Source organism: Sabethes cyaneus, chromosome 2, assembly GCF_943734655.1.
Source record: "Sabethes cyaneus chromosome 2, idSabCyanKW18_F2, whole genome shotgun sequence".
Taxonomy (NCBI): Eukaryota; Metazoa; Arthropoda; class Insecta; order Diptera; family Culicidae; genus Sabethes; species Sabethes cyaneus.
Genome location: NC_071354.1, coordinates 50,580,168 through 50,607,153, shown reverse-complemented (window position 1 = coordinate 50,607,153; position 26,986 = coordinate 50,580,168). Strand labels below are relative to the sequence as shown.

The 26,986-nt window shown below is 40.6% G+C and overlaps 3 protein-coding genes across 4 annotated transcripts; 2 read left to right on the top strand and 1 right to left on the bottom strand.

Moving 5' to 3' along the window:
- Positions 1-667: 667 nt before the first annotated feature.
- Positions 668-2,542, top strand: LOC128737355 (uncharacterized). Its single transcript, XM_053831977.1, has 3 exons — positions 668-769; positions 891-1,982; positions 2,039-2,542. Exons 1-3 carry the CDS (start codon positions 746-748, stop codon positions 2,426-2,428), a joined length of 1,506 nt encoding a protein of 501 aa, XP_053687952.1. The 5' UTR covers positions 668-745; the 3' UTR covers positions 2,429-2,542.
- Positions 2,543-6,478: 3,936 nt separating this feature from the next.
- On the bottom strand, positions 6,479-11,495 carry LOC128735406 (uncharacterized). The gene is made up of 4 exons (XM_053829892.1): positions 11,470-11,495; positions 7,298-8,363; positions 7,004-7,243; positions 6,479-6,947 (listed from the first exon to the last, which is right to left on the bottom strand). Exons 1-4 carry the CDS (start codon positions 11,493-11,495, stop codon positions 6,591-6,593), a joined length of 1,689 nt encoding a protein of 562 aa, XP_053685867.1. The 3' UTR covers positions 6,479-6,590.
- On the top strand, positions 8,642-17,226 carry LOC128734044 (uncharacterized). Of its 2 annotated transcripts, XM_053828024.1 has the most exons (8): positions 8,642-8,771; positions 8,860-8,897; positions 8,961-9,079; positions 14,980-15,048; positions 15,112-15,223; positions 15,448-16,422; positions 16,481-16,723; positions 16,787-17,226. In XM_053828024.1, exons 5-8 carry the CDS (start codon positions 15,194-15,196, stop codon positions 17,174-17,176), a joined length of 1,638 nt encoding a protein of 545 aa, XP_053683999.1. In that variant the 5' UTR covers positions 8,642-8,771; positions 8,860-8,897; positions 8,961-9,079; positions 14,980-15,048; positions 15,112-15,193; the 3' UTR covers positions 17,177-17,226. The 2 variants fall into 2 exon arrangements, with proteins under 2 accessions (XP_053683999.1, XP_053684000.1); XM_053828025.1 differs by lacking the exon at positions 8,642-8,771 and having other exon boundaries at positions 8,824-8,897.
- The last annotated feature ends 9,760 nt before the right edge of the window (positions 17,227-26,986 follow it).

Sequence of the window (26,986 nt, the reverse complement as noted above, 5' to 3'; positions counted from 1 at the left end):
AATTTCGCGAAATGGTTCACAGCCTAAGGCTGTAAACCATTTGGCGAAAATTTTAACTTTTTAGTTAAAATTTGACAGATCAGTAGTTATTTTCCCTTCGCTCGAAAATAACCCTGCGGTGAAGCATGGTTATTCGTGACAGTTCGGTAGTTATTCTAGGCATTGGCAATGCTCACGCAGGTACAGGGGAACATCAAAACTCGATACTACAGACATGATTTTTTTTACGCGCATTGATATTTACACTCATTGAAGGTAAAATAAATGCTCATCTGTCAAAATATGAAATGGTTCGCATTCTGAACTGATTTTAACTACTCGACGAGAAATAACTATCAAACTGTCAAATTTTAACCAAAAAGTTAAAACTTTCGTGAAACGGTTCTCATCCTAAGTAAGTTATTAAATCAGCTGCAATTTTTGTTATGTAATCGAATCAGTTACTCTACAATGGTCGTCATCTTGCTTTTATGTTGGTCCGCAAAATTTTGATAATTTCAGTCGTCGAATCATTCGAAAATTTTTACTTAATTCATAGTAAAGCTGAATGAGCGTGTAGAAATCGCATAACATGTTTTGTGAACAATCCTGCATGCAAGTTTATCAGACTGACAGATCTGCTGAGATCAGCTGTTCTTTGTTGGCATTTTGTTTATCAGTGGACCAGTGCTCTTTACTCGGAAATGATGGATTAAAGTGATTCAAAAATAATAAAATCTGTGATTTAAATGCATAAAAGTTAATTATGATTTCTATTCTACCACCAGAGGTAAGCGAACACATCAAAAAAATCAGAAACTTGAAATAAATACGCAGGAAAAGTGCTGTCACCAACAAAATCAAGCTAGGTCGCTGTAATCAGACAATAATGACCGTAATTGTAATTTCAGATAATATCGAAAATTTTTGAGCATCTTAACCGCGGCGAACGCTTAACGGCTGCTGGTGTGTGTCGACAATGGTACGAGCTAGCATTTGGGTCAAAATTCTGCCGTGAACTATGTCTGCAACTGAACTCGAGTAAACCAGAAATAACAGCCCTTCGGCAAAGTGCTTTATGGAACCGTTGTCGAAAAGTATCGATCCGATGTGATGAACTGAACGATGATGCAAAAGCTTTTCTAAAGGAGTTTTTTGCAAGCGCGCCGCTCGAATGGTGTCATATCGATGGCAATAGTGCACTGGTAAAAGATTTGCTGGTACATAGTATGGCACATTTGACACATTTTAGTGTGTATTTACATCCTAGTGAGTTGCATGGTGGCGATATAAAGCTCAACATTAATTTCGATACGTTAAAGTGCCTAAATCTTCGTGCCCCGCTGAACAATGCTTTGACGCTGGACGTTAGCTGCCCAAACTTGATTACCCTAAATATGGTAGTGCTTAATGACGAATGTATTTCAATTATAACAAAGCTGCGCAAACAGTTGGAAGGTTTGGAGATTTCGATGACATCGGCGGTATCGCTTAGCAGAATGGCAGTAGAACCATTTGAAAGGTTGACAACGTTAGCTTTGTGGGTTACACCGCAGTACGAAGAGCTCAAGCAAGTTTTGGAACAAACACCTTTCCTCGAAGATATGTACTTGAATGTAGGCTATGCCGATACTACCGTCGGAGACTGCTTTAATAGGTTAAAAAATCTAAAACGTTTAACGCTTGTGGGTATAAAAATCGATACGAGTGCATTTTTCGGAACAATGCACAAAATGAAACAACTCACGAAACTGTCACTTGAAAGATGCAGCTTTATCAGCGCACAAAACGAACCAAAACCGACGATTGTATCGGAAAGTGTAACAAATTTTACGTTGAGTAACGAGAACGAAAATTTCGTGTTACCAAATTTTCCCAATCTTGAGGATCTTACATTTCTGTACAGTTGTCAACCAGCGGTCGACGTTCTAGGCATAATTAGTCACCAGTATAAGAAGCTAAAAAGGCTTAATTTCGGTGGAAACCCAGGAATAATTAGCATGGTATTTTGCTAGACCTCTGTGAACCAAACCAATTTCTAGTTATTTTTATTTTGCAGTTTCACCATCGTTCTTCGATAGCGTACCTGAACAAAATCCAACATTTAAATAACATCCAGTTCAGCCGTTTATCGCTGCAAGACTATAACTGGGCCTCGTGTGGAGATCTTCAGATTCAGAAACTAAGACTGGTGGGATGTATGATCGATGGAACGGGAGCACAGCAGATTGTGCAAACTTTTCCCGGACTTCGTGAACTATTCATCGACAACAGTTACCTTCGACAGCCCTCCGAGGTGTTCGACATTGATGAAAATTGCTCCCGGGGATTGCGCTCGTATCTGCCCCAGTGTCGGGTGTCGTACTACGATTGCCATATCGAAGCGCGTTACGATACGTGTGCCGGTCGCAGGCCTCGGCCAGAGGAAGTTAATGGTAATGAGTGTTGAACTAGTACCTATCAGGGAAGATGTTCTCATAGTAGATGGAATTATAAAAATTAAATTGTTATATAGCGATGTATAGAATCTGACAAATTTAATGATTTTAGGATGATGAATAAACAGTGGTGTTTAATGTTATGCTTTTTTGGATTTTAAGGGCAAGGTGAATACGAGTTTTGAAGGAAAAGTCTTCTGTTTATGACAAAATGTTTGGTGCCAAATTGTATGAAATCGAAATCGCAGTTTTGTTTCAGAAATTTTCGAGTGAGAGTTTTTTTCGTAGCATTTTACGATTTTTAATTAATACAACAAATTACAAACGCTACATTTTTGGTTTCTTTTTCAGAAATCTACTTCTAACAAAACAAAAAAAATCTATATATTAATAAAACTATATTGCGCGGTAGGACAAACAGTATCAGTTAAGATAGTTTTGATTCAATATTCCTGGATATCGAGAGATAAGTCGCATGTTGGATACTAGCATGCTATCGACATGATTCAATGAAAAATTTCACTGTCATCACAAAAGCAACTGTTTCAAAGTCAGCGGAGTAATTTGGACAGAATCGTGCCATGAAACTATACATTGTGAAAACAATTGCCTTAACTTCTGCTCGCAAGACCCATCGACAGCGGCGTTTATGTCGTCTAAAACATCGCAACCATCTACGTGCAAACGTTGCAACGAAGGGAACACACGTCTCAGCTGGATAAACGTAGAATATCGCAGCATAAAACAACCAGACATAGTTAATCTCTTAACAGATAGCATTGGTTCACAAGCTCTCCAATGAAGGTCGGTAACATCGGTTGATCCCACTGTTAACGACTTTAAATGCGTCAATTGAGGCAGCTTTGCAAATGTATCCTCATCGAGCTTTGAAAAAAGAACGCTTAAATTACTGGTAAAACACTAAAAACAGGCAAAGAATACCGTATTTATATGATGAATCACTAGTTTCTCAATTGCTTTACAATTCAGAAACACTTTTTGCATTGAATCGCCCTCATATTTTAGATTGAGAAACAGTTCTAGAGTTTTTAATGCGCTAAAATCATGGTCCAGCAGTACATTGTTTACAACATTTACCAAGCGTAAATGTTGTAAGCCATCCACTCGTGTCTGCGATGCAGGTAGCTGGTTTGTAAATTCACAATAGTGGATCGAGAGTTTCTAAAAATTGAATTTTAAACAACAAAAAATGAACGGAGAAAAATATGCAGCTTACCGTCAATGGTTGAACCAGCAGCACATTCAGCAATATGTTTAAATCCAATTCTATGTTAAGGAGTGATATCTCTTGTAGCTGGGTCTTCACCGAACGTAAAGTGGGAAAAATTTTATAAAACGCTACATTACTTTGTACTGAGAATACGGTAAGAGTCGGCGTTCTTTGGATAAATCTTTTAGCTTGTTCGTGGTTTTCGTTGCGACTGGCAGTACGAGAATAATGAAATTGCAGTTCCTTATCGTCGTATATATCAAGATGCAGGGTTTTTAAAAGCGGATAATGCAGATCCATAATCTTATCTAGTGTTTCAATATCGACTAGTTTTACTCGTAAAATTTCCAGTTGATTGCAATACATTACAACTATGTCCAGTAGTTCATCACAGTCTACTGTCATATGCAGTTCTCGTAAGCTGGGTGCTAGCAATCCAAAATGACCATTGGTATAGCGCTGACCTAGTTTAAAACATTCCAAACTTTCACTCTCCAACTGCCAAATTGTGTCTTTGGCGCCTTGTGAAGCCGTGTGATGAACATCTTCGTTGCGATAACAGAATGATATCCTCAATTCTTTCAACAGTGGAAGTTCAAGCAAACGATTATGAATAATGTTTTTCAAACTCGCATAGCTGCTAACAAGCTGCAAGCTGTTTAATTCTTTTGCGCTGAAAATTATGCTCGCAATGTTTCGTTCAACACGTGATAGCTCTGTATCCGGTTCATTTGTTTCTTCCTTCTCATCGGTTTCGTCCTTTTCATCGGTCCCAGTCACAACCTTAAATTCTTGTACGATAGAAAGATTTTTGCTGTTTTGCACAAATTTTCTGTGCACTTCCGCTAGCTCTTCACAGAAATCTGTCTGTAGTTGCACTCGTAGACAGCGTTGAAACTTCGGCCCAAATAATAGGGCATTCCAAGTGTGACATACCAATGCAGCATTTCGAACATCCTTAAATGGTAAACAGGAAAATATTTTCTCCAAAATCTGTAAACGATAACAGAACCGGTTATTATTTTTATTATTATCACTTATTCGGACTAAACCACTAATAACGTAACTCAATCGGAAGGCACTGAACCGACATTGAAAGACGGAACTAGTAATTTAGAAATCCGAAACGAAAAATTCCAATAACATCCACTATGTTGGAGGCGTGAAATGGTGCTGCCTCCCGGATAAATTATTTGTTCTATTATTGTGAAGTAGAATAGGAATTTGTTAAAGAATACAAAAGGCAACAAAACCGTGCACAAATTTTCACTAATACTTCATACGGCATTTCTATGAGTGTACAAGAGATCGATTTGTGCGCAAATATAGCGAATGAATCGAATGAACAACTGCTTCACCGTAAGCATGAATTTAATCAGCTGGAAGATTGCATATGCATACATTCATTTTGTTACCGGCATCCGTCACGAATAGACGAGACGTGAACATCTAAACAAACTATTACTACAAATAGTTTGTGCTATCACTGCCGTCACCGTGACGATTGTGTTTTGTTGTACAATCACAACTCAATAACTCAATATAATTATCGGAAAAAACTCCAAATGCAACAATAAAAGAAGGTAAGCATCAAAGCAAAATATTATTTGCTGGAAAAATTAAAAATAGTTCTCTGTTGTGTTGTGACTCATGCTGGACGGTTCGAATTGCGTTTCGAAATGAACAGCAGCGGAATAACCGGGCTGCGCACCTGGTTTATTTATTTATTTATTTCATCAACAGACTTACGCAGTCACAATGATGGATTAACTTCTTAGAACTATAGTTACTATATATATAGTTCGGCGGATAGAAAATCGGGAGCCAAATAAACGTCAAAAGCGGAGCCAAAAGCTTTTCAAAATCCAAAATGCAGGAGTAATGTTAATAAAACACACTTTATTTTCATAGAACTAGTCATTTTCAACACCCGCCAGTGATTATTTTTCGTAAAAACTTTCACATTTCACCATAATTTCAAATTTAATTTCATAAATCAGGGATGCCAATTCGCCTGGTTTTCTATCCGCCGAACAATATATATAGTAACTATACTTAGAAATAGTGGTCAAGTGTAAAAAATTAAGCATAAATATAAACGGGTAAACAAATTAATTTCACCGGCTGAAGAAGCAACTGAATCGCTCACGTAAGGTTTGGCGCGACTTGGTGGAAATCGAATATGGATGCTACTTTGTCAAACGTCCTTCTCTGGAGACCGTATGAGGGCTCCGTATTTGCTGTAGTTCGTACTGTGGTGACATCCTAGGCATAGCAGTATTTCGAATGGATCTAGGCTGGACATTAAGGTCGATTCGCTCAAAAATTGGAGAACAGTCTATTTTTCCTCGCCGAGTGTTGGCGACTAGCAGATGTATCCCTCCGTATAGAAAGACTATCCAGGTGGATCGGCAGACATTGGATTTCGTAGCTCGGTAAGTGGTTCTCATAGTAGATGGAATTATAAAAATTAAATTGTTATATAGCGATGTATAGAATCTGACAAAATTAATGATTTTAGGATGATGAATAAACAGTGGTGTTTAATGTTATGCTTTTTTGGATTTTAAGGGCAAGGTGAATACGAGTTTTGAAGGAAAAGTCTTCTGTTTATGACAAAATGTTTGGTGCCAAATTGTATGAAATCGAAATCGCAGTTTTGTTTCAGAAATTTTCGAGTGAGAGTTTTTTTCGTAGCATTTTACGATTTTTAATTAATACAACAAATTACAAACGCTACATTTTTGGTTTCTTTTTCAGAAATCTATTTACTTCTAACAAAACAAAAAAAAATCTATATATTAATAAAACTATATTGCGCGGTAGGACAAACAGTATCAGTTAAGATAGTTTTGATTCAATATTCCTGGATATTGAGAGATAAGTCGCATGTTGGATACTAGCATGCTATCGACATGATTCAATGAAAAATTTCACTGTCATCACAAAAGCAACTGTTTCAAAGTCAGCGGAGTAATTTGGACAGAATCGTGCCATGAAACTATACATTGTGAAAACAATTGCCTTAACTTCTGCTCGCAAGACCCATCGACAGCGGCGTTTGTGTCGTCCAAAACATGGCAACCATCTACGTGCAAACGTTGCAACGAAGGGAACACACGTCTGAGTTCGATAAACGTAGAATATCGCAGCATAAAACAACTAGACATAGTTAATCTCTTAACAGATAGCATTGGTTCACAAGCTTCCCAATGAAGGTCGGTAACATCGGTTGATCTCACTGTTAACGACTTTAAGTGTGTCAATTGAGGCAGCTTTGCAAATGTGTCCTCGTCGAGCTTTGAAAGAAGAACATTTAATTACTGGTAGAACACTGAAAACAGGAAAAGAATACCGTATTTCTATAATGAATAACTAGTTCCTCAATTGCTCCACAATTCAGAAACACTTTCTGAATTGAATCGCTCTCAAATTTAAGATTATGAAACAGTTCTAGAGTTTTTAATGCGCTAAAATCAAGGTCCAGCAGTGCATTGTTCACAACATTTACCAGGTGTAAATGTTGTAAGCCATCCACTCGTGTCTGCGATGCAGGTAGCTGGTTTGTAAATTCGCAATAGCAGATCGAGAGTTTCTAAAATTGAATTTTAAACAACAAAAAATGAACGGAGAAAAATATGCAGCTTACCGTTAATGGTTGAACCAGCAGCACATTCAGCAATATGTTTAAATCCAATTCTATGTTATGGAGTGATAACTCTTGTAGCTGGGTCTTCACCGAACATAAAGTGGGAAAAATTTTATAGAACGCCACATTACTTTGTACTGAGAATACGGTAAGAGTCGGCGTTCTTTGGATAAATCTTTTAGCTTGTTCGTGGTTTTCGTTGCGACTGGCAGTACGAGAATAATGAAATTGCAATTCCTTATCGTCGTATATTCCAAGTTGCAGGGTTTTTAAAAGCGGATAATGCAGATCCATAATCTTATCTAGTGTTTCAATATCGACTAGTTTTACTCGTAAAATTTCCAGTTGATTGCAATACATTACAACTATGTCCAGTAGTTCATCACAGTCTACTGTCATATGCAGTTCTCGTAAGCTGGGTGCTAGCAATCCAAAATGATCATTGGTACAGCGCTGACCTAGTTTAAAACATTCCAAACTTTCACTCTCCAACTGCCAAATTGTGTCTTTGGCGCCTTGTGAAGCCGTGTGATGAACATCTTCGTTGCGATAACAGAATGATATCCTCAATTCTTTCAACAGTGGAAGTTCAAGCAAACGATTATGAATAATGTTTTTCAAACTCGCATAGCTGCTAACAAGCTGCAAGCTATTCAATTCCTTTGCGCTGAAAATTATGCTCGCAATGTTTCGTTCAACACGTGATAGCTCTGTATCTGGTTCATTTGTTTCTTCGGTTTCGTCCTTCTCATCGGTCCCAGTCACAACCTTAAATTCTTGTACGATAGATAGATTTTTGCTGTTTCGCACAAATTTTCTGTGCACTTCCGCTAGCTCTTCACAGAAATCTGTCTGTAGTTGCACTCGTAGACAGCGTTGAAACTTCGGCCCAAATAATACGGCATTCCAAGTGTGACATACCAATGCAGCATTTCGAACATCCTTAAATGGTAAACAGGAAAATATTTTCTCCAAAACCTGTAAACGATAACAGAACCGGTTATTATTTTTATTATTATCACTTATTTTGACTAAACCACTAATAACGTAACTCAATCGGAAGGCACTGAACCGACATCGAAAGACCGGACTTGCAATTTAGAAACAAAATCCGAAACGAAAAATTTCAATAACATCCGCTATGCAGGGGGCGTGGAATTTGTTAAAGAGTACAAAAGACAACAAAACCGTGCACAAATTTTCACTAATACTACATAACGGCATTTCTATGAGTGCACAAGAGATCGATTTGTGCGCAAATACAGCGAATGAATCGAATGAACAGCTGCTTCACCGTAAGCATGAATTTAATCAGCTGGAAGATTGCATACATTCATTTTGTTACCGGCATCCGTCACGAATAGACGAGACGTGAACACTAAACAAACTATTACTACAAAAATAGTTTGTGCTATCACTGTCGTGTCGATTGTGTTTCAATTGAAATCAAAAAACTCCAGGTGCAACAAAAAAGGTAAGCATCAAAGCAAAATATTTTTTGATGTACACATTAAAAATACTTTTCTCTTCTGTTGTGACTCATGCATGCACGAAATGAACAGAATCATCCTCCGAATTCACAGAAGAAACGGATTAAGTGGTATGTAAAAAATGAACAGACAATTTAAAAATATTTTTTCTAATGCGTTCTAACTCATTTCAGATGCTTCAGGAATAGTAAAAGTTTACTATTCTGCAAGCAAAACATGCCCATTTTCGCTTTTCACTGTTGTTTTAATTCATGTTTTTTCAATGGATAACATCATTTTTTTGCCTGTAGAGGTAAGCTTCAAAAATCCATGTGAATGTGGTAAGTTCAGAAAACGAATAAACAGATACCGTAAGGAACACTAATTCCGTGCTGCTAATTTGAGCGCTTAATTCCGTGCACCTGGTATTTAAATCTACAAGCGCTAGGAAACTACCACCTTTAGACCAAGTGCACGGTATTAGGCTTAACTTTACCAATCAGGAGCCGGGGTGGCTCTTGCCGTATCGAGAATTCCTCTCCATTGTACTCGGTCCTGGGCTACTCGTCGCCAGTTCGATGCGCGTCTCGACACACGCAAGTCGGCTTCAACCTGGCCGAGCCATCTAGCACGTTGGGCACCTCAATTCCTAGTGCTGGTGAGGTTCTTGAAGAGAACGGATTTCACTGCACAGTCGTCCGGCATCCTTGCGACGAGGCCGGCCTACCGTAGTCTCCCAACTTTCGCCAGTTGTACAATGGGAATCCCTCCGAGCAGTGCCTGTTGTTCGTGATTCATACGCCTCCGCCACTCTCCCCTCTCCGTTTGTACTCCGTCAAAAACAGACTGCAACACCTTTCGTTCACGTATGTCTTCCGTAAGAAAAGTTACTGTTCAAGTCCGTAGAGGAGGTCTGATTGAAGCGTCTTGCGGAGGGAAAAGTAAGCTCAATTTCCAGCTTGAATGTGTCGTTAGATCTCCTTACTCGTATTATTGTCGGTGACCAGAGATCCCAAATATACGAGCGCATCAACCACTTCCAGTTCATCGCCGTCAATAGTCACTGTCCGTGGGAGGCAAACGTTGCTTTCTCTGGAGCCTCTCCCTACCAAATATTTGGTTTTCGACGCATTGATTTGTAACCCTATCCTCCTAGTCTCCGTTTTTAGTCTGGCCTCCGCCATCCCAAGGTTTCTAGAAATGATGTCAAGGTCGTCTACGACGGCTAGGAGTTGGCTAATCTTGCTGAAGATCGCTTCTTTCATTTCGATGTCTGCTCGCCGGATCACACCTTATTTCTTATTTCTTATTTATTTATTAAATCAACAGACTTACATGGTCTCAATGATGGTTTAACTTCTTAAAACTAGTGGTTAAGTGTATAAATAGTAACAAATTCACATACCTAAATATAAATAAAAACGGGTAGACAAATGAAAAGGACCGGTTGAAGAAGCAGTTGAATCGCTCACGTAAGGTTTGGCGCGACTTGGTGGAAATCGAATATGGATGCTACTTTGTCAAACGTCCTTCTCTGGAGACCGTATGAGGGCTCCGTATTTGATGTAATTCGTACTGCGGTGTGACATCCTCAGCATAGCAGTAGTTCGAATGGATCTAGGCTGGACATTGTAGTGTCCTGCTGTCTACTCTTGAGTACTGCTTGAAGTAAAGTGACTCTTTATTATTTCCACATGGTAACGATACCATATTCGCCGCCTACTCACATAAGCATAAATACTACACTACAGACATTAAGATCGATTCGCTCAAGAATTGGAGAACAGTCTATTTTTCCTCGCCGAGTGTTGGCGACTAGCAGATGTATCCCTCCGTGTGGAAAGACTATCCAGGTGTATCGGCAGACTTCGGATTTTGTAGCTCGGTAAGTGGTAAGGATTTCGCCAGAGCACGGGCGTAGCCAGAAATGTTCCTTGGGAGGGGTTTTACAAGAAAAAATCTGATATAGCCTAACCGTAAGGAGTTTATTCAGGAAATGGGGAATTATTTTGCAAGATTGGTCGAACAGGGCTCCAGCCAACGATATGGTGTGGACGATGCACCAGTGACACGACAGGAGACATTTTCAGTGTTGCTAGCTGTAGCGGGGAAGAATAAAATGAATCTTCAGCACTTTGATGTTAAAACTGCGTATTTACACGGAACGGTCGAAGAGGAGATCTATATACGCCAACCGCCGGGATATGAAGCTATCGGAAAGGAGGAGTATGTCTGTAGACTTAAGAAGAGCATCTATGGACTGAAGCAATCAGTTGCTGGAATCGCGCTCTTCATGCGGTGTTGTCCCAGCTGGAATTTAAACAATGCGAGTCCGATCCTTGTTTGTATGTTCGACGAAGTGATCAACGTACTATTTTTATGCTTGTTTACGTCGACGACATTTTAATTGGCTGTGCTGACAATAAGTTGATAGACGAAGTTTACGAAGCGCTACGGAAGGAGCTCGATATTACGAATCTCGGAGCAATAAAACATTTGTTGGGATTTGAAGTGCGTTGTGACGAAGGAATCTACAGTTTTCGTTTGACGAGCTTCATTGAGGCGCTGATTAAAAAGTTTGGCCTCGAGAATTGCAATCCTTCGAAGAAACCAATGGGACAGGAGTACATAAGTTCAGTTAGTAGCAGTACATTGTTCGAAGTTATAACACTGTATCGAAGCTTATTAGGTGCTTTACTCTACATTGCTGTGAATGGAAGACCGGCCATAGCCGTAAGCACAGCGACTCTTGGGTGAAAAGTCAGCGAACCGACGGAAGTAGATTGGAAGGCAGCTAAGCGTGTCGTCAGATATCTCAAGGGCATCAAGGATCTGAGATTAAAATTTGGATCTGGAGATGGCTGGTCACTTGTTGGTTACTTTGATGCAGAGTTTGTTATCCATGAACGCTGAATACAATGCACTGAGCGAGTCTTGTCAGGAGATAATTTGGCTGCGCAGATTGCTGATGGATTTCGGAGAGAGCGTTAGAAGCTACAACAATGTTTGAAGACAATCAAAGTTGTCTGAGCTTCGTACAGGTAGAGCCAAAAAGTAAGCGGTCAAAGCACATAGACACGAAACAACACTTCATCAAGAATCTCTGCGATAGTGGTTTAGCGAAGCTTGTTTACTGCCCGTCGGAGCTTCTGTTAGCGGAGGCACTTACAAAGGCGTTAGGTGCAACGAAGTTTCGGCAGCTGTTGGATCGCCTTGGTTTATCGAGTTAAGCCACGGTGTTCATCGAGGAGCAGTGTGGGAGAGTAACGATGACCACCTCTTACATCACACACCTTGGTTCTCTTAACTAGTTGCTTATCCCCCGTTCGCATTCAACTGTTGCCAACATTAATGATACACATGTAAAACATTTTCACTTTCTCACGGATAGACGCGATTAAAAACGTTCTTGTTATTTTACTAGTTTCTTTCTAAACCTAATGTTTCCGGAGATATGAGCAAAAGAAAATAAGAGGTTTTGACAAAAACAGGTATTTTCCCTCAAAATGGAAATGCTCCCATTAATCGAGGGAATATCAAACCGGCACCAAATTTTGAATTTTTACTTTCTGACCGAAAACGAACAATCTGGCAAAATTTGGTTCAAATCCATGAAGGTCGATTACACGGATCTCGGACACTTGACGTGGAATGACCCATATGCTGGTTGAATGTTAGCTTTGTATCGAAGATCACACCTAGGTCTTTGATATGATATGAAGGATATAACAAAGCACTTTGAGGGATTTACAAGCATTCTGTTTAACATATACCAATTGGAGTGCGATGCAGGTTTTAGTTGAGTGAATGCAGGAGAATATTTTTAGGTCATTAGCATATGATAATCGTGGTCCTTCAAGCTCAAGGTTCACGCCATTGAAACAGAACAGGAATATGAGCGGTCCGAGATGACTGCCCTGCGGAATATCTTGAGTTGGCACAGATTGTACTGGATCTGCACTCATCGATGGCAACCGCCAGCTAACGATCAGTTAGATTAGAACGGAATCATCGCAGGAGAGTTCTGCTTATCCCAAGCCTTTCGAGTTTAGCGATTGCGATTACGTGACTGTGGTTATCATAGGCGGCTGACAGGTCGGTATATATGACATCGGTTTGCGTCATTGACATTACAGACATGTCGACGAGATGCGTAGTAAGGCACAGCAAATTAGTAGTTGTGGATCAACCAGGGAGGAATCTACGCTCTGACCCGCTCTCAAATATTGCAGTGTGAAAAAAGGGGCTCCAACACACTCAGCGATGTAATTCCCCTTCGTGCAGAGAAATGTCCAGTAAAACGGAAAGTTCCACTGGAGATGGACGAGCTGCAGTAATCAAAGCAGCAATCAAGAGATGTGCTTCTTCAGGAAAACGGACGGAATTCCATCTGGTCCAGGATTGTAGCACTTCAATCGCGTAGCGGCAGTGGAGATCATCTCGGTATTTATACCCAGATCACTCAGAGCTTCACCGTACGATGGGACGTTACTTGCGGCGCAAGTAGAGGAGGACAACCCGCATTCCTTGCGTTACACCTTTAAAACTTCCAGAAAGCTCTGGGGTGTGCCGTGAGCTTCCTCTGAATCCTACGTTAATATTGCTGAAAACAAACACGAGTGACCAGCTTGAACTCGTGATTCCCTCTAACGTAGTATTATTGCTGTAATAAGAGCCTACAGTAGCTGGATATTTTTCGTAGAGCGGCTCTTTTTAATTACTTTAGTCTTCTCCATTCACTCGTTTTCCAGGGAGCACGTGATCCGGAACGATTTATTTTTTTCGAGACATCATTTGAGATGGTGTGCGTGGCTGTATCAGCGGCGTGATCGTTGCATCGAAGCATGTTTTCCCAGTCTTTTGACGATAGTAGGACTGCGATGCTACGATGATCTACTCTGGAAAAATCGTACGAAGCACCACCCTACTACGGTGATGTCACGATTGCGGGGTTGTTTTCTACAGAGATATTTAATTAACAGAGGATGATGACGCACATCTTTGACTAATGGCAGTGGATCTGTTGAAATGAATGGTGCATCTTGTGTTGAGGAAAAACAGGTCCAGGCAGCGGTTATGATCATGATCGTGGCGGAACTGTAACTGTAACTGGAAGCGCCGGTATGGAGTACAGAAAGAGCTGGAAACCGCAATCCCAATACGTTATCAGCATCATAATTTAGTCGACTGGAGAAAGGCTCTCGATCACACTGAAGATAGGTTCGCAGTGCGCATTGACAAGAGGGATATATAAATACGCGCCGGTCAGGCGCGATATACAAAGCAAAGCCTAGACGCTACATTCCGTTATCGGAATTTAACCTCCTGTTTTTTGTACGACATACTTACAGGACAATCTATTGACTCGTGAAAATAACCCATGAAAACAAGGTCCGATCCGATCATGCAGCGCAACTGAAATCCAGATCTGCTCCAAACAGTCCAAATCCTTGTTGTCTATTGCAGTCGCTCTTATCTCTGACGAACTGCTATCAGAACGCCCCATCCAGTTTATTTTCGGTTTTGCAGTTTTGCGGAATCGACAGTTCTGCGTCGTCCATCGAAGGCAGGAGCGTTGGCGTCTAACGACCTAGAAGCGCAAAGCGGATCAGTTGTGCGATACGGGCTTGCAAATTTGTACTTGCTATGAATGCAATTTCGGAAACCCCGTTCCTCAAAGCCGCCACGTAGGACCAGGACGACTGTTGAACGCTGACAGGAAAGGCGCGACTACGGCGGCGGGTTAGGAATTCCCAAAATGCTAGAATCGGTGCATCCCGGTAACTGGCGGCGTAAAAGTGAAGCTGAAGCCTGGAGTAGAATTGGGAACTGTATGGCCCGTTGTATCTAGGCGGACTCCATTTTCGAAGAGCCCGGTTCGATATTGGCGGATAAAAAATCGCCGACCGGAGTAACCTCTACACGAGAAGTTAGCAACGATTGAGTGGTACGCGGAGCCCAATAACTTATGCAATTGGGGTTATCAATATGGGTTAATATATAAACACTTTAACAACAGTTTCCTTGAGACTCGTACCAATTTGGGTCAAGCAGGACAATAAACGAATTCGGTATTACACTATTGAAAAAAATGTGTTTCCGAAAAAAGCGATTAAAAACTACAACATGATTTAATTTCTCAAGTCATTTTACCTAATTTGCCGTCGACATCTAATTTCATGTATTTTCTAATCCTACTTTAAATTCATACAGGTAATTAAGAAGATAACACAATAAGTCACAACGATTCTTCGAATTACACAGGAGTAACGGATTATACTGGTATGTAAAAAAATTGAACACAGTTTAAAAATATTTTTTCTAATACGTTCTAACTCATTTTAGATGCTCAGTAAAAGCTTAATATTCTGCAAGCACAACATGTTCATTTGCGCTTTTCGCTGTTGTTATAATTTATATTTTTTCAATGGATAATATCAATTTTCTGCCAGTAAAGGTAAGCTTAAAAAATCTATGTAAACGAGGTGAATCCAATAAACAGAAACCCACTTGCGATACTCTTACAACTGTTTCCAGTCGAGATTCTAACATACGACAACTGGCTTATTAGACCAGTCTCATACCTCGACCACCAGTATTGCGTGGATCTCTATTTATTCTTCCATAACTCAATATCGAATCTAATCGGCATTTGTTTTCTTCAAATTACCTTATGATCAGATTCTAGAACAAATATGCTCCTACCTCGACCTGACGGATCAAAAAAGTGCCCGAGCAGTTTGCCGTCATTGGCGTAGGGTTTTAAGCGGAATACAGTTTCAACGGCAATGCTTAATTTCCCTTAGTAGTCCCTTCGCTCAAGAGGTACCGGATTCGGAAAAGCAGGTAATTCGAAAGTTTCGTAACATTAAACTGTTCCACTGGTTCGAGGAAAACGATGAATATGAGGCGGATAGTAACGAGCATCCCGGAAACAATACGGATACGGTTTTTCTGAAATACCTCTTCGAACCAACTCCGGAGATGAATATTAGACAGCTCTTGTTTGAAAATGAAATGGATGTTGAAGTACTTGACATGCGCAGTAGCTTTGAAAGTTGTCGGGAAATACTTGGTGACCGTTTATCTCAAATGCAAAACCTTCGAGAGCTTACGCTAACATTCGGTCAAAGCTTATACGTGCAACCTGATCAAAGTGTATGGATGATTGTTCACAATCGAATTGAAACACTTAACATAGATATATCATGCTCCAGAGCATACAATATTGCTCTTCCAAGCTTAACGACATTGGAATTGTTAACCAATTGTCGTTGGAGCTTCCATATTATTCAGACGTACTGCCGACAGTTACAACGTTTGAAAGTTCAATTCCAAGACCTAGAGACGATGGACGAAATGATGTCTCTATCGTTTCCTATGTTGACTCATCTGCACGTCCGGATGCACAAAGACAAAAATGTCCAGCTTCGATATGCACAAACCCAGAACCAGTCCGTTGATAACACGAAAGAAGAAAATTTTGTAAAATCTATGCCAAAATTGAAGTCGATTTGGTTAGAAAGCGATCTAATGCTTTTTCGTATTGGAAAGGCCCTCGCAAAATATAGCCACCACCTGGATGAACTAACATTAATGGATATGCAAATTGATGCCGCCGAACTACACACGATTGAAACATTTCCGAAACTTAAGGTTAAAATTAATGCCACTAAACAAACTTGCCATTTTTTAATGTAACATTCCTCCACAGACCATGTCTCTCCATCGTGTAAAAATTTTAACGTCCCCCCAAAGCCTACCGAAAGTAAACATGCCTCATTTAATCAGCCTAACACTAGTGGACAACGAGTCGGATATCGTATTCGATAATGGTCTTGCCGGATTAAAGTCACTAAAAGTGACCTTTTCCACTGCAAGAAGTGACAAGATATTGCATAAAATTTGCAATTATTTAACAAACTTAGAGCGTCTAGAATTCCGTTTGACCCCCATGGTAAGCGTTTTTTTTTTGTATCCTTTTGTCAGATAATAACTGTTATTTGTTTTTTAATTGAAGTGCAAAAACAATGCGTTTCGCGATCTGAATAGACTGACAAAACTGAAGTTGCTGCAAATAAATGGCTGTGGCGACATCTGCAAAATAAACTGGACGCAATGTCCTGTGGTTCCCAGCGTGCGCAGAATTGTATTCTTCAACTCCTACTGCAACGGAACGAAAATGTTACAACCTATACCTAGAGTGTTTCCCGGTCTCCTCGATGTGCACCTGGACATGTGCTATGTGACGTGCATGGAAGAGGACGGTTTCATGGCTCCCGATGGGAAAGGTCGTCTCGACGATAGCAGAGAAGCTAAGCGAAAGTGTATGGAACAGTGGTACTCGACGTTCCCGAAATGCAGGATTTCGTTTAAACATACTACACTGCAATGGAAGCACTGTGATTAAATTGGTATTCGTTTCACTGCAATTCGTTGAAACTTATTTCCATCACATCTGTTAGGGTTGTCGCTTTATTCTTGTTATGTTTTTAAGGCTATTTTATTTTCACTTTGTTGTTTTTTTATGTAAAAAGAGTAAGAGTAATTTTCAATTGCTTCACTGTGATAAGATCACATACTTACTTTACTTTAGTGGCAACGGTCCGGCACCGATCCTGCGCCGAACGAATTATGGTTCTCCAGTGCCTTCGGTCCTGGGCTGCCGTTCTCCAATCTCCACGAAAACCAGCTGAACGTGCATCGTCTCCGAAAGCACCCACTCACCTGGTGCGGGGTCTGTCTCGGAGTCTACGGCCTCTTCCTGGGTCTCTGCTGAAAATAGTTTTGACTATTTTTTCGTCGGGCATTCTGACCACGTGTCCAGCCCACCACATCCTGTCACATTGCACTACCTTCACTACGTCAGCATATTTGTATACTTGGTACAGCTCGTGATTCATGCGTCTGCGCCACACTCCATTTTCCATTTTGCCGCCAAGTATAGATCGCAGAATTTTACGCTCAAAAACCCACTCGCACTCGCCGATCAGCTTCCTTTAGCGTCCATGATTCGTGTCCGTAAAGGGCCATCGGGAGGATTAGTGTACTGTAGAGCGCACGTTTTGCGCGAATTTGCAAACTACGGGACTTCAGCTGGCTACGTAATCCGTAGAAAGCCCGATTCGCGGCTGCAACTCATCGTTTCACTTCGCGGCTTACATCGTTGTCACGAGTGTCCCAAGGTATATAAATTCCTCCACTACTTTATATCGTTCCCCATCTAACTCCACCTTGGCACCAACACCACTTGGTCTCTCACGTTCCCTGCCAGCAACCGTGTACTTCGTTTTGGCGGTGTTAATAATAAGTCCCGATCTCGCAGCTTGCCTTTTAAAAGGCCTAAAGGCCTCTTCCACTGTTCTACGGTTGATTCCGATGATATCGACGTCATCCGCCCATCCAGATCCGTCCAGCGTCGCACGAATCAGTGTAACTAGTTTCGTCGGAAAGCCATGTTCTAGCATTATCTGCCACAGCTCATTTCGTTTAACTGAACGGTACGCCGCTTTAAAGTCCACAAACAGATGGTGTGTCTGCAAGTTGTATTCCCAGAATTTGTCTAGCAACTGACGCAGGGTAAACATCTGATCCGTCGTGGAGTGACCCTCACAAAAACCAGCTTGATACTCGCCGACGAAGGACTCCGCTAACGGTCTCAGTCTGCAGAACAGGATACGGAAAAGCACCTTGTAGGCAGAATTGAGCAATGTAACTCCTCGGTAGTTTTTGCACTCCAGTCGATGTCAACCACTCCTCCGGCATTTGTTCTTCCTCCCAGATCCTGACAATGATCCGGTGGATTGCTTCGTACAGCCGCTTGCTCCCCGCTTTTAGAAGTTCAGCCGGGATACAGTCCTTCCCAGCAGCCTTACCGTTTTTCAGCTCACTGATTTCCTTTTTAACCTCCTCATCTCCGTCCAGTTGGTGGCTCCACAGCTTGAGCATCGTTTACAATTCCTATCCTGTCCCTGCTGATATCCGCATTTATCTCTCCATTCAACAGTGTCTGGAAGCGCTTCTTCCACCTGGGCGCTACCGCCGTTTTGTCGGTAAGCAGATTGCCAGCACTATCATTGCACATCACAGGCATGGCAAAATTCCTGCATCTCACCGTTTTATAGAAACTCCGTTTGTCGTTGCTGGCGTATCGCTTCTCTGCGCCGGCGAGCACGTGCTCCTCGTACTCGCGTTTCTTTAGAGGATGGATTCTTTTTCCGCAGCTCTAATCTCTCTGTACCTCTCTCCGTTTTGACGCGTTGCCGCAGTGAGCATGCGACTCCTGGCTTGGTTCTTTTCATCTATCACTCTCGGGCATTCGGCATCAAACCAGCTCTTACGCTGTCTTCCACGCGTCGTGCCTAGCACCTCTCTCGCAGCTGTTTCGATGGCATCATGGATGTTCCTCCACAGCCCATTTATATCTTCTCCTTCTACCTGCTGTTCTGCGATTCGTTGGTCAAGCTTCCTGGCGTACTCTACTGCTACGCCGTCTGAAACGCAGCGTCCTCTCAGTGTGAGCTTTCGCCGTGTTCGACAGCCTTGCGCGAATCCTACTCACAACGAGATAGTGCTCAGAGTCGATATTTGGTCCCCGAAAAGACCGTACATCGGTAACATCCGAAAAGTGTCGACCGTCAATCAAGACATGATCGATCTGAGAGCTAGAGTCTCCATTTGGATGCCTCCAGGTGTGTTTCCGAATACTCGAACGTGGAAAGTAGGTGCTACAGATGGCCATTCCTCTGGCCGCGGCAAAATTTATGAGCCTCAGACCGTTATCATTGGTCGACAGATGAAGACTATGTCTTCCAATGACTGGACGGAAGAGTTCCCCCCTCCCGATCTGCGCATTTGCATCTCCGATGATAATTTTCACGTCGTGTTTTGGGCACTCTCCATAGGTCCTCTCAAGCTTGTCGTAAAACTCGTCTTTAGCATCATCGGATTTATCATTTGTCGGTGCGTAAAAGTTGATTAGGCTGTAGTTAAAGAATTTGCCCTTAATCCTCAACACGCATATACGATCATCTACGAGCCTCCACCGGATAACTCGTTGCTTTTGTTTTCCCAACACTACGAAACCGACTCCGTGTTCTGCTTTTTTATCGCCAATGTAGTAGATGTGGTACTTGAAAGAAGTGCCTGCAATAGGGTCTACTGCCCGGAACTCCCTTTCTCCGGAATTTGGCCACCAAACTTCCTGAATAGCAGCGATCTCCACTCCGAGTTGATGCAGCTGTCGAGCAAGCAAGCCAGCCCGTGCCGGTTCATGGAGAGTTCGGACATTCCAGGTACCAAGTTTCCAATCATTATCCCTTAATCGTTTCCTTGTAACTTGCCGTATCCTATACCGATTGTTCCGTCCTGAATTTCTTTCTTCGTTATTCGTGATAATTGAGTTTTCGGTATACTACCTCACCGGGGTCGCGATACTACCTACATCCCGCTGATGTATCTTAGGTATAGCTTGCGGAATACAGCATTTCATACTCAGCCGCCCGTTTCGAGACAGACGCTGTGTGAGCCACCCCTCACCTGGAGAACAGGCGCTCTAGTTCGCACCTTCTAGCTTAGCTGCTCCAGTAAGTACATGAAGCATTTCCGGGTAAGGTCATCGACCGTCATCATTTGACTTAGATCTGCGTGGAGGCGCCAGATGGGCGCTTGAGAGAGCCAGAGCTATATTTGACGCTCACCCCAGGTAACTCTCTCCATTTCATACCCACAGCATTAGCTACCTCTCTCAATTTCACTTTGGGATCATTCAACATCATATCATGGATTTTTTCGACGTTTTCTGGTGTAGTGACCTCTTTTGGGCGCCCAGATCGTTCAGCATCAACTGTGCTCGTACGGCCACAACGAAACTCGGTAAGCCACTAATGAATCGTTCTAATCGACGGTGCAGAGTCCGGGTAATACTTATCCAGCTTGGCCTTAGTGTCGGATATCGTTTTCTTGCGTAGATAGTAGTGTTTGATCAAAACTCGAAACTCAGACTTTTCCATATTAAAAAAAAAATCGGAGGTTAGTCGATACTCAGTGCTGTAACTTGTAAATGCGTAAACATAAATGGCTGAAGTTTTGACATGCGTCATTTGAAGGATCAAGCTCGACATAAATGGTTCACATTAGTGAATACTAATGCCATCTCTTAGAATTTTCATGTACTTATCAGCAGGCTTGATTTCATCTTTTTACTTTATTTTTGCTCTTTTGACTACAGCGTCCCAATCAAACAAAATTCGAAACAGTGATGCATAGGCCAATTGTTGAGTTGATTATTATCTACAATATTGTTGAAGAAAGTATAGTTTTATCTTTTTTATTTATCACTAGCTGACCCGACAAACTTCGTATTGCCACAAATTAACCTGTGTTGTACATAAATCATGAATCTCGGATGATCTTTGTCACTTCTCGAGTTTTGCAAGCCCCCCAGTGGGCGGCGCTTCCGACGGCAGGTCACCGGCAACACTCGCGACCGGCTCGTCCTGAATGATCTAGTGTTACTATAGATAGTTTTTGTGGTCTTGTTATTGATTAATGTTTTATGGAAGAGTCTCGAATTTCTCGAGTTGGATTAGTTTTTGAGTTTCGTAAAAATTTCTGTATGAAAATTTGTATGAGAGTCCATATCCCCCTACCACAGGGGTGAGAGGTCTCTAACTATCATAAAATAAATTCAAGACTCAAAAATCTCCTACATGCTAAATTTGGTTCCATTTGCTTGATTAGTACTCAAATTATAAGGAAATTTGTATTTCATTTGTATGGGAGCCCACCCTCTTAAAAGGGAAAGGGGTCGTAATACACCACAGAAAAAAAATTCTGCCATCTAAAACTCTCACATGCCAAATTTGGTTCCATTTGCTTGATTAGTTCTAAAGTTATGAGCAAATTTGTATTTCGTTTGAATGGGAGCCCCCCCCCCCCTCCTAAAAAGGTAAGAAGTCCTAATTCATCATGGGAAAAATGGTTGCCTCCAAAAACACCCACATGCCAAATATGGTTCCATTTGCTTGATTAGTTCTCGAATTATGAGGAAATTTGTATTTCATTTGTGTAGAAGCCCCCCCTCTTGAAGTGTGGAAGGATCCTAATTCACCGTAGAAAATATTTTTGCCTCCAAAAACCTCCACATGCCGAATTTGGTTCTATTTGCTTGATTAGTTCTCGAGTTATGGGGAAATTTGTATTTCATTTGTATTGGAGCCCCCCTCCTAATGTGGGAAGAGGTCCTAATTCATCACAGAAAAAATTCTTGCCTCCAAAAACACCTACACGCCAAATTTGGTTCCATTTGCTGGATTAGTTCTCGAGTTATGAGGAAATTTGTATTTCGTTTGTATAGGACCCCCCCTCCTAAAGTGGGGAGGGGTCCCAATTCATCATTGAAAAAAAAATTGTCTCCAAAAACACACACATGCCAAATTTGGTTCAATTCGCTTGATTAGTTCTCGAGTTATGAGGAAATTTGTATTTCATTTGTTCAGGAGCCCCTCCTCTTAAAGTGGGGAGGGGTCCTAATTCACCATAGAAAATTTTCTTACTCTCGAAAACCTTCACATGCCAAATTTGGTTGCATTTGCTTGATTAGTTCTCGAGTTATGAGGAAATTTGTATGGAAGTCCCCCCTCTTAAAGGGGAGAGGAGTTATAATTCCTCTTATAAAGAGGGGAGGGGTCTCAATTCACCATAGAATAAATTCTTGTCACCAAAAAAAAACACACACATGCCAAATTTGGTTCCATTTGCTTGATTAGTTCTCGAGTTATGAGGAAATTGGTATTTCATTTGTACAGGAGCCCCCCCTCTTAAAGTGAGGAGGGGTCCTAATTCAACATAGAAAATTTTCTTGCCCTCGAAAACCTTCACATGCCAAATTTGGTTCCATTTGCTTGATTAGTTCTCGAGTTATGAGGAAATTTGTATGGAAGCCCCCCCCCCTTTTAAAAAGGAGAGGAGTTATAATTCCCCTTATAAAGAGGGGAGGGGTCTCAAATTACCCTAGAATAAATTCTTGTCACCGAAAACACCCACATGCCAAATTTGGTTCTATTTGCTTGATTAGTTCTCGAGTTATGCAGAAATTTGTGTTTCATTTGTATGGGAGCCCCCCTCTTAGTGGGGGGAGGGGTCTCTAACCATCACTAAAACCTTTCCTGGCCCCAAAAACCTCTACATGCAAATTTTCACGCCGATTGGTTCAGTAGTTTTTGATTCTATAAGGAACACAGGACAGACAGACAGAAATCCTTCTTTATAGGTATAGAAGATATGAATCATGGGGCCCCAGCAATTGAACATTCGTTTCGCTGCTAGAGCGGAATGATTAAAAATAAACAACTTATCTGGAGGCATTATCGCTTCTAGAGGTAGAGCAAACAAGCTGCTTAGCTAGACGCACCAACGATGTAATCAAATAAACACGCCAGCAGTACGATCCATCTGATCGGGAGTAGGAAAATCAGAGTATGAAAAGGAATTTGAAAAACCATCTCGCGCATGGATTATGTACTGATTAGACTATTTATTTATTGAAAGATTATGTCACTCCCATTTGTCGCATCTAGAATTTCTTTCTCTTTTTATCGTTAGGGACGCAAGGAGGAGTGTTCAAACAATTATAGTGTTTTAGAATAAGCGCCCGTTAGACTTCAGAAGGAAAATAAATGAAGATTATGGATATTTGAAGAAAAGTCTAGTATCTAAAGGGACATAGCATATAAGTCAATTTTTCTGGGATGCTTTACATAAGTATCCATCGATTATTCAACGCGTAGCTTTAAGACGACAATTGTAACTTTTTCTAATAAAGTTAAGTTTTTCCTTGGAACAGTTTCCCGCACAGCTAGTGAATTTAGTTAAAAGCACGAGTGAATATCACATCCAATTTCTAAGTACGACCTAGTCGAAAAACAGACTTTGGCAACAACAATACCACCGGCTAAGACCTAGGACAGGACATGACACGTTGTATCGCAAAAGAGCCAATTTGCTGTCAAAAAAGAGCCAGCTTCCTGATTGGCTGATTTCATGCGTGCAACTGTAGAAACAAAAATTCACAAGGGAAGCGCAAAAGTGTTGCTGGAAACCACAGCAAACTCTGAAACAATCAAGTTTATACAGGAGCTTGCGATGTGTGCCATGTTTTTGTTGCCAACATCTCAGCACATCTCGACTACAGACGGTCGATAATCTACAGACGCGCAAAGAGCGTGGCATAAAACACCAATCGAACCGTCAAATCGAGACACCAAATGAGCAAAGTAAACAAACTTGTGTTTCCTATAGGCAGGGAAGACTAAGTTTTGTAATCTACCTGAAATATTAAAACTTTAACTATTGATCTACTAACAACATATGGATTAGTTACACTCGATATATCATATATTGCTTTGAAAAATTCAATTGGCTTGTTCAATTTGCAAAATATGCGTCGCAATTCGCGAAGTTCCATGGAACATACCTCGCGATTCACGCAACTTACTGCTGATTATAGGGAGATTGATCCAATTCTGACTGGTTGCCAAAACTGTTTAAATAAAATAAACAAAAAAAAGTGTTGCCGAATTGGTAATTTTTCTCTTTGCGCGTCTGTAGATTATCTACCGTCTGTAATCTCGACAAGGTTGGCAGCAAATTTACCTGTCAGACGGGCGCTTTTCCTGCAATAGCGCCCTTCGTTAAGTCGACTGTCAAACACCGTTCGTTAATACCAGAGACAGACATACAATTGTACCAGCGTTGTACCTGTACAATTGTATGTCTGTCACCGTGTACAACGATAGAATCACGCAAGCAAAGTGGTACAACGGTGGTTTCTGTACCTACCTCTTTCACCGTTGTACGAAGCTGCAACTGCTCGATTTTTACTGCGCGCAGCGCCAATGACTGGTAGTTGTGATAACAAAAACTAAGCAGAATTTTAAATTAATTATTATTTTGCAAGATTTTGGCAAAGATTTAACGCTAAACGCTCGGCATCTTGAAATTTGTGTTTACATTTCGAGAATAGGAACAAAAAACAACGCTTAGACCATGCAATTATAGATTATCGGTGATGAGCACAACCACGTACAACGTACAGTAGTATGTCTGTCACCCTTCCGTTGTACATGTACAACGCTGTACACGTACAACGCTGGTACAATTGTATGTCTGTCTAGGGTATAAGATAGGGATAGCACCCCGCTGAGTTTATCACGTTACTAGGTTTTTAAGAGTTTGTTTATCGTGACGTGTTAACATAAAACAAACTAAATCGAAATGTAAATATTACTCGATCAGATTGGATCTATATTTGTGTAATTAGTGATCAACTAGGACAAGTGGCTTCTAGCATAAACTGCAGCTGTATTCTTGGAAACACTTTTCGCTTGCCGTAGTAAATTTTGAAAGGAAATCGCGAAAATAAAAACAAGAAGAAGAAGAAGTCACATGTCATGTCCTGTCCTAGGCTAAGACCATCTCTAGGCAAATAAGTGTTGCTCGCGACAACAATTCGTGAGTCGTAAAAAGAGTTTAATTAAAATAGAAATTTTGGTTTAAAATTCGGGGCCCCAACAATCCCATTTGAAGCAGAATTTTCAATCGTCTAATCAGATGATTTCATAAATCAGAAAATCTCATTTTGTGTTACGACGAAATTTTTACTGGGGGCCCACCGGGCATATGCCCGGTTGCCCAGTGGGCCAGCCCGCCCTGACAAATCATATTGCTTAACATAGGTAAATGTATATTGATACTTTCCAAGCCATTTAAAATGCATAGTAAAATTATAAATGAAGTCACATAGATTTCTTATGGAATCAGATGAAACCACACAACGAAGAAATATTTTTATACAGATACGCGCATATAGCCTCCAGATTTGTCACATAGATGAATTCCAAGCATTTCATATAATCTATTTTTAGTAAAATTACAAGCGAGCAATGTGATAAAAAAAAACCCGAATTAATCCACCTAGCGGCGTGACCTAGCCTTTCTACTGCCACAATAATCATTATTTAATTTCTCAGGAACTTAATTGTAGATGTATAGATGTTATATTAGACTACCCAGCTAGCACCAACTCGTATATCAATGTACGAAAACTATCGTAAATATCTCCTAACAAACTCGAAATCGTAACTAAAGCTGGATAAAGTGGGATCAAGTTGATTTTCTGTCGTATATAATGATAATGACTGACATACATACGATTTTCAGCACAAAATCGTAGAGTAGTACGGAGCGACTCGCGCTTAGTCGGATATTATCGTATATAAATACTTATATAGTCGTAACGCTCAAAAAATTCGTAATCACGTATATCGCCTCCAAAATAGTACGGATATGCCAATTTTGCGCATGAAATACGATTTTTTTAGCATGTATATCTGTACGTAATGCTGATTTTTACCTTTTTTATACATATGAAAATGCTAGCTGGGTATATTTTTAAATATCCGTTCCGTATTCCTCAAAATCCTTATTTGCCAGTAAAATTCACAACGTATTGTGTAGAATTATATTTTCTTTCCTTGGGTGCGTAAATACATGTAAGCGTCATTTATGTTACTTGATGAACACCTTATTTAGTTTTATAATATTTATAGAAAAATAATGTAAACACAAAAGATAATTTTTACAGACTTGAATGAATATGTATAGAAAATTAGAAATTAACCCTCTAACGGGTCTACAGACGGCCTTAACTATCGGGCTTCAGAGCCACATACGAAACTTGTTTTGAATTGACAATATGAAGTATTTGTTCATAGCAGATTTTTTGATATTTTGATATTGATACCATGCATTCAAAAGTTAGCATCTTTGAAAAACAAGAGTTCAGAAAAATTATTATTATATTTCGCTTTTGAAGAAAAAGGATATCTACAACAAAATGATTGATCTCAAAATTTTACTATTGGTTTGCTTGGCTTCAATTTTGCAATATATCTGAATTTAAAAAAAAATTACTGAATAGAGCATTAGATATGAAAACGAGAAATGGAACTATTTCTTAGCTAGCGCTCCTTCAGATAATTATTTTTGCATGAAAATCAAAACTTAAGCTTCTTTTGAATGTACTTTCATGAAAAGATAGTCATTAGCTTGATCGCATCGTTTTTACAATGTTAGAGGGTTAGGAAAACAAGATGAGGTCGAAAAATAGTGCCAAAGCTGCGCCATAAACATGCTTGAGAATGGGAAATACGATCGATAT

Bases quoted from the DNA above. Each gene is read 5' to 3' on its own strand.
- LOC128734044 (XM_053828024.1), top strand. From the start codon at position 15,194: ATGGATAATATCAATTTTCTGCCAGTAAAG. The intron at 15,224-15,447 runs GTAAGCTTAAAA...CCTTATGATCAG, and splicing joins TCAATTTTCTGCCAGTAAAG to ATTCTAGAACAAATATGCTC. The intron at 16,724-16,786 runs GTAAGCGTTTTT...TTTTAATTGAAG, and splicing joins AATTCCGTTTGACCCCCATG to TGCAAAAACAATGCGTTTCG.
- LOC128737355 (XM_053831977.1), top strand. From the start codon at position 746: ATGATTTCTATTCTACCACCAGAG. The intron at 770-890 runs GTAAGCGAACAC...TTGTAATTTCAG, and splicing joins TTTCTATTCTACCACCAGAG to ATAATATCGAAAATTTTTGA. The intron at 1,983-2,038 runs GTATTTTGCTAG...TTTATTTTGCAG, and splicing joins ACCCAGGAATAATTAGCATG to TTTCACCATCGTTCTTCGAT.
- LOC128735406 (XM_053829892.1), bottom strand. From the start codon at position 11,495: ATGGCCGGTCTTCCATTCACAGCAAT. The intron at 8,364-11,469 runs GTAGAGTAAAGC...ATGTCGGTTCAG, and splicing joins GGTCTTCCATTCACAGCAAT to TGCCTTCCGATTGAGTTACG. The intron at 7,244-7,297 runs GTAAGCTGCATA...ATTCAATTTTAG, and splicing joins TGCTGGTTCAACCATTAACG to AAACTCTCGATCTGCTATTG.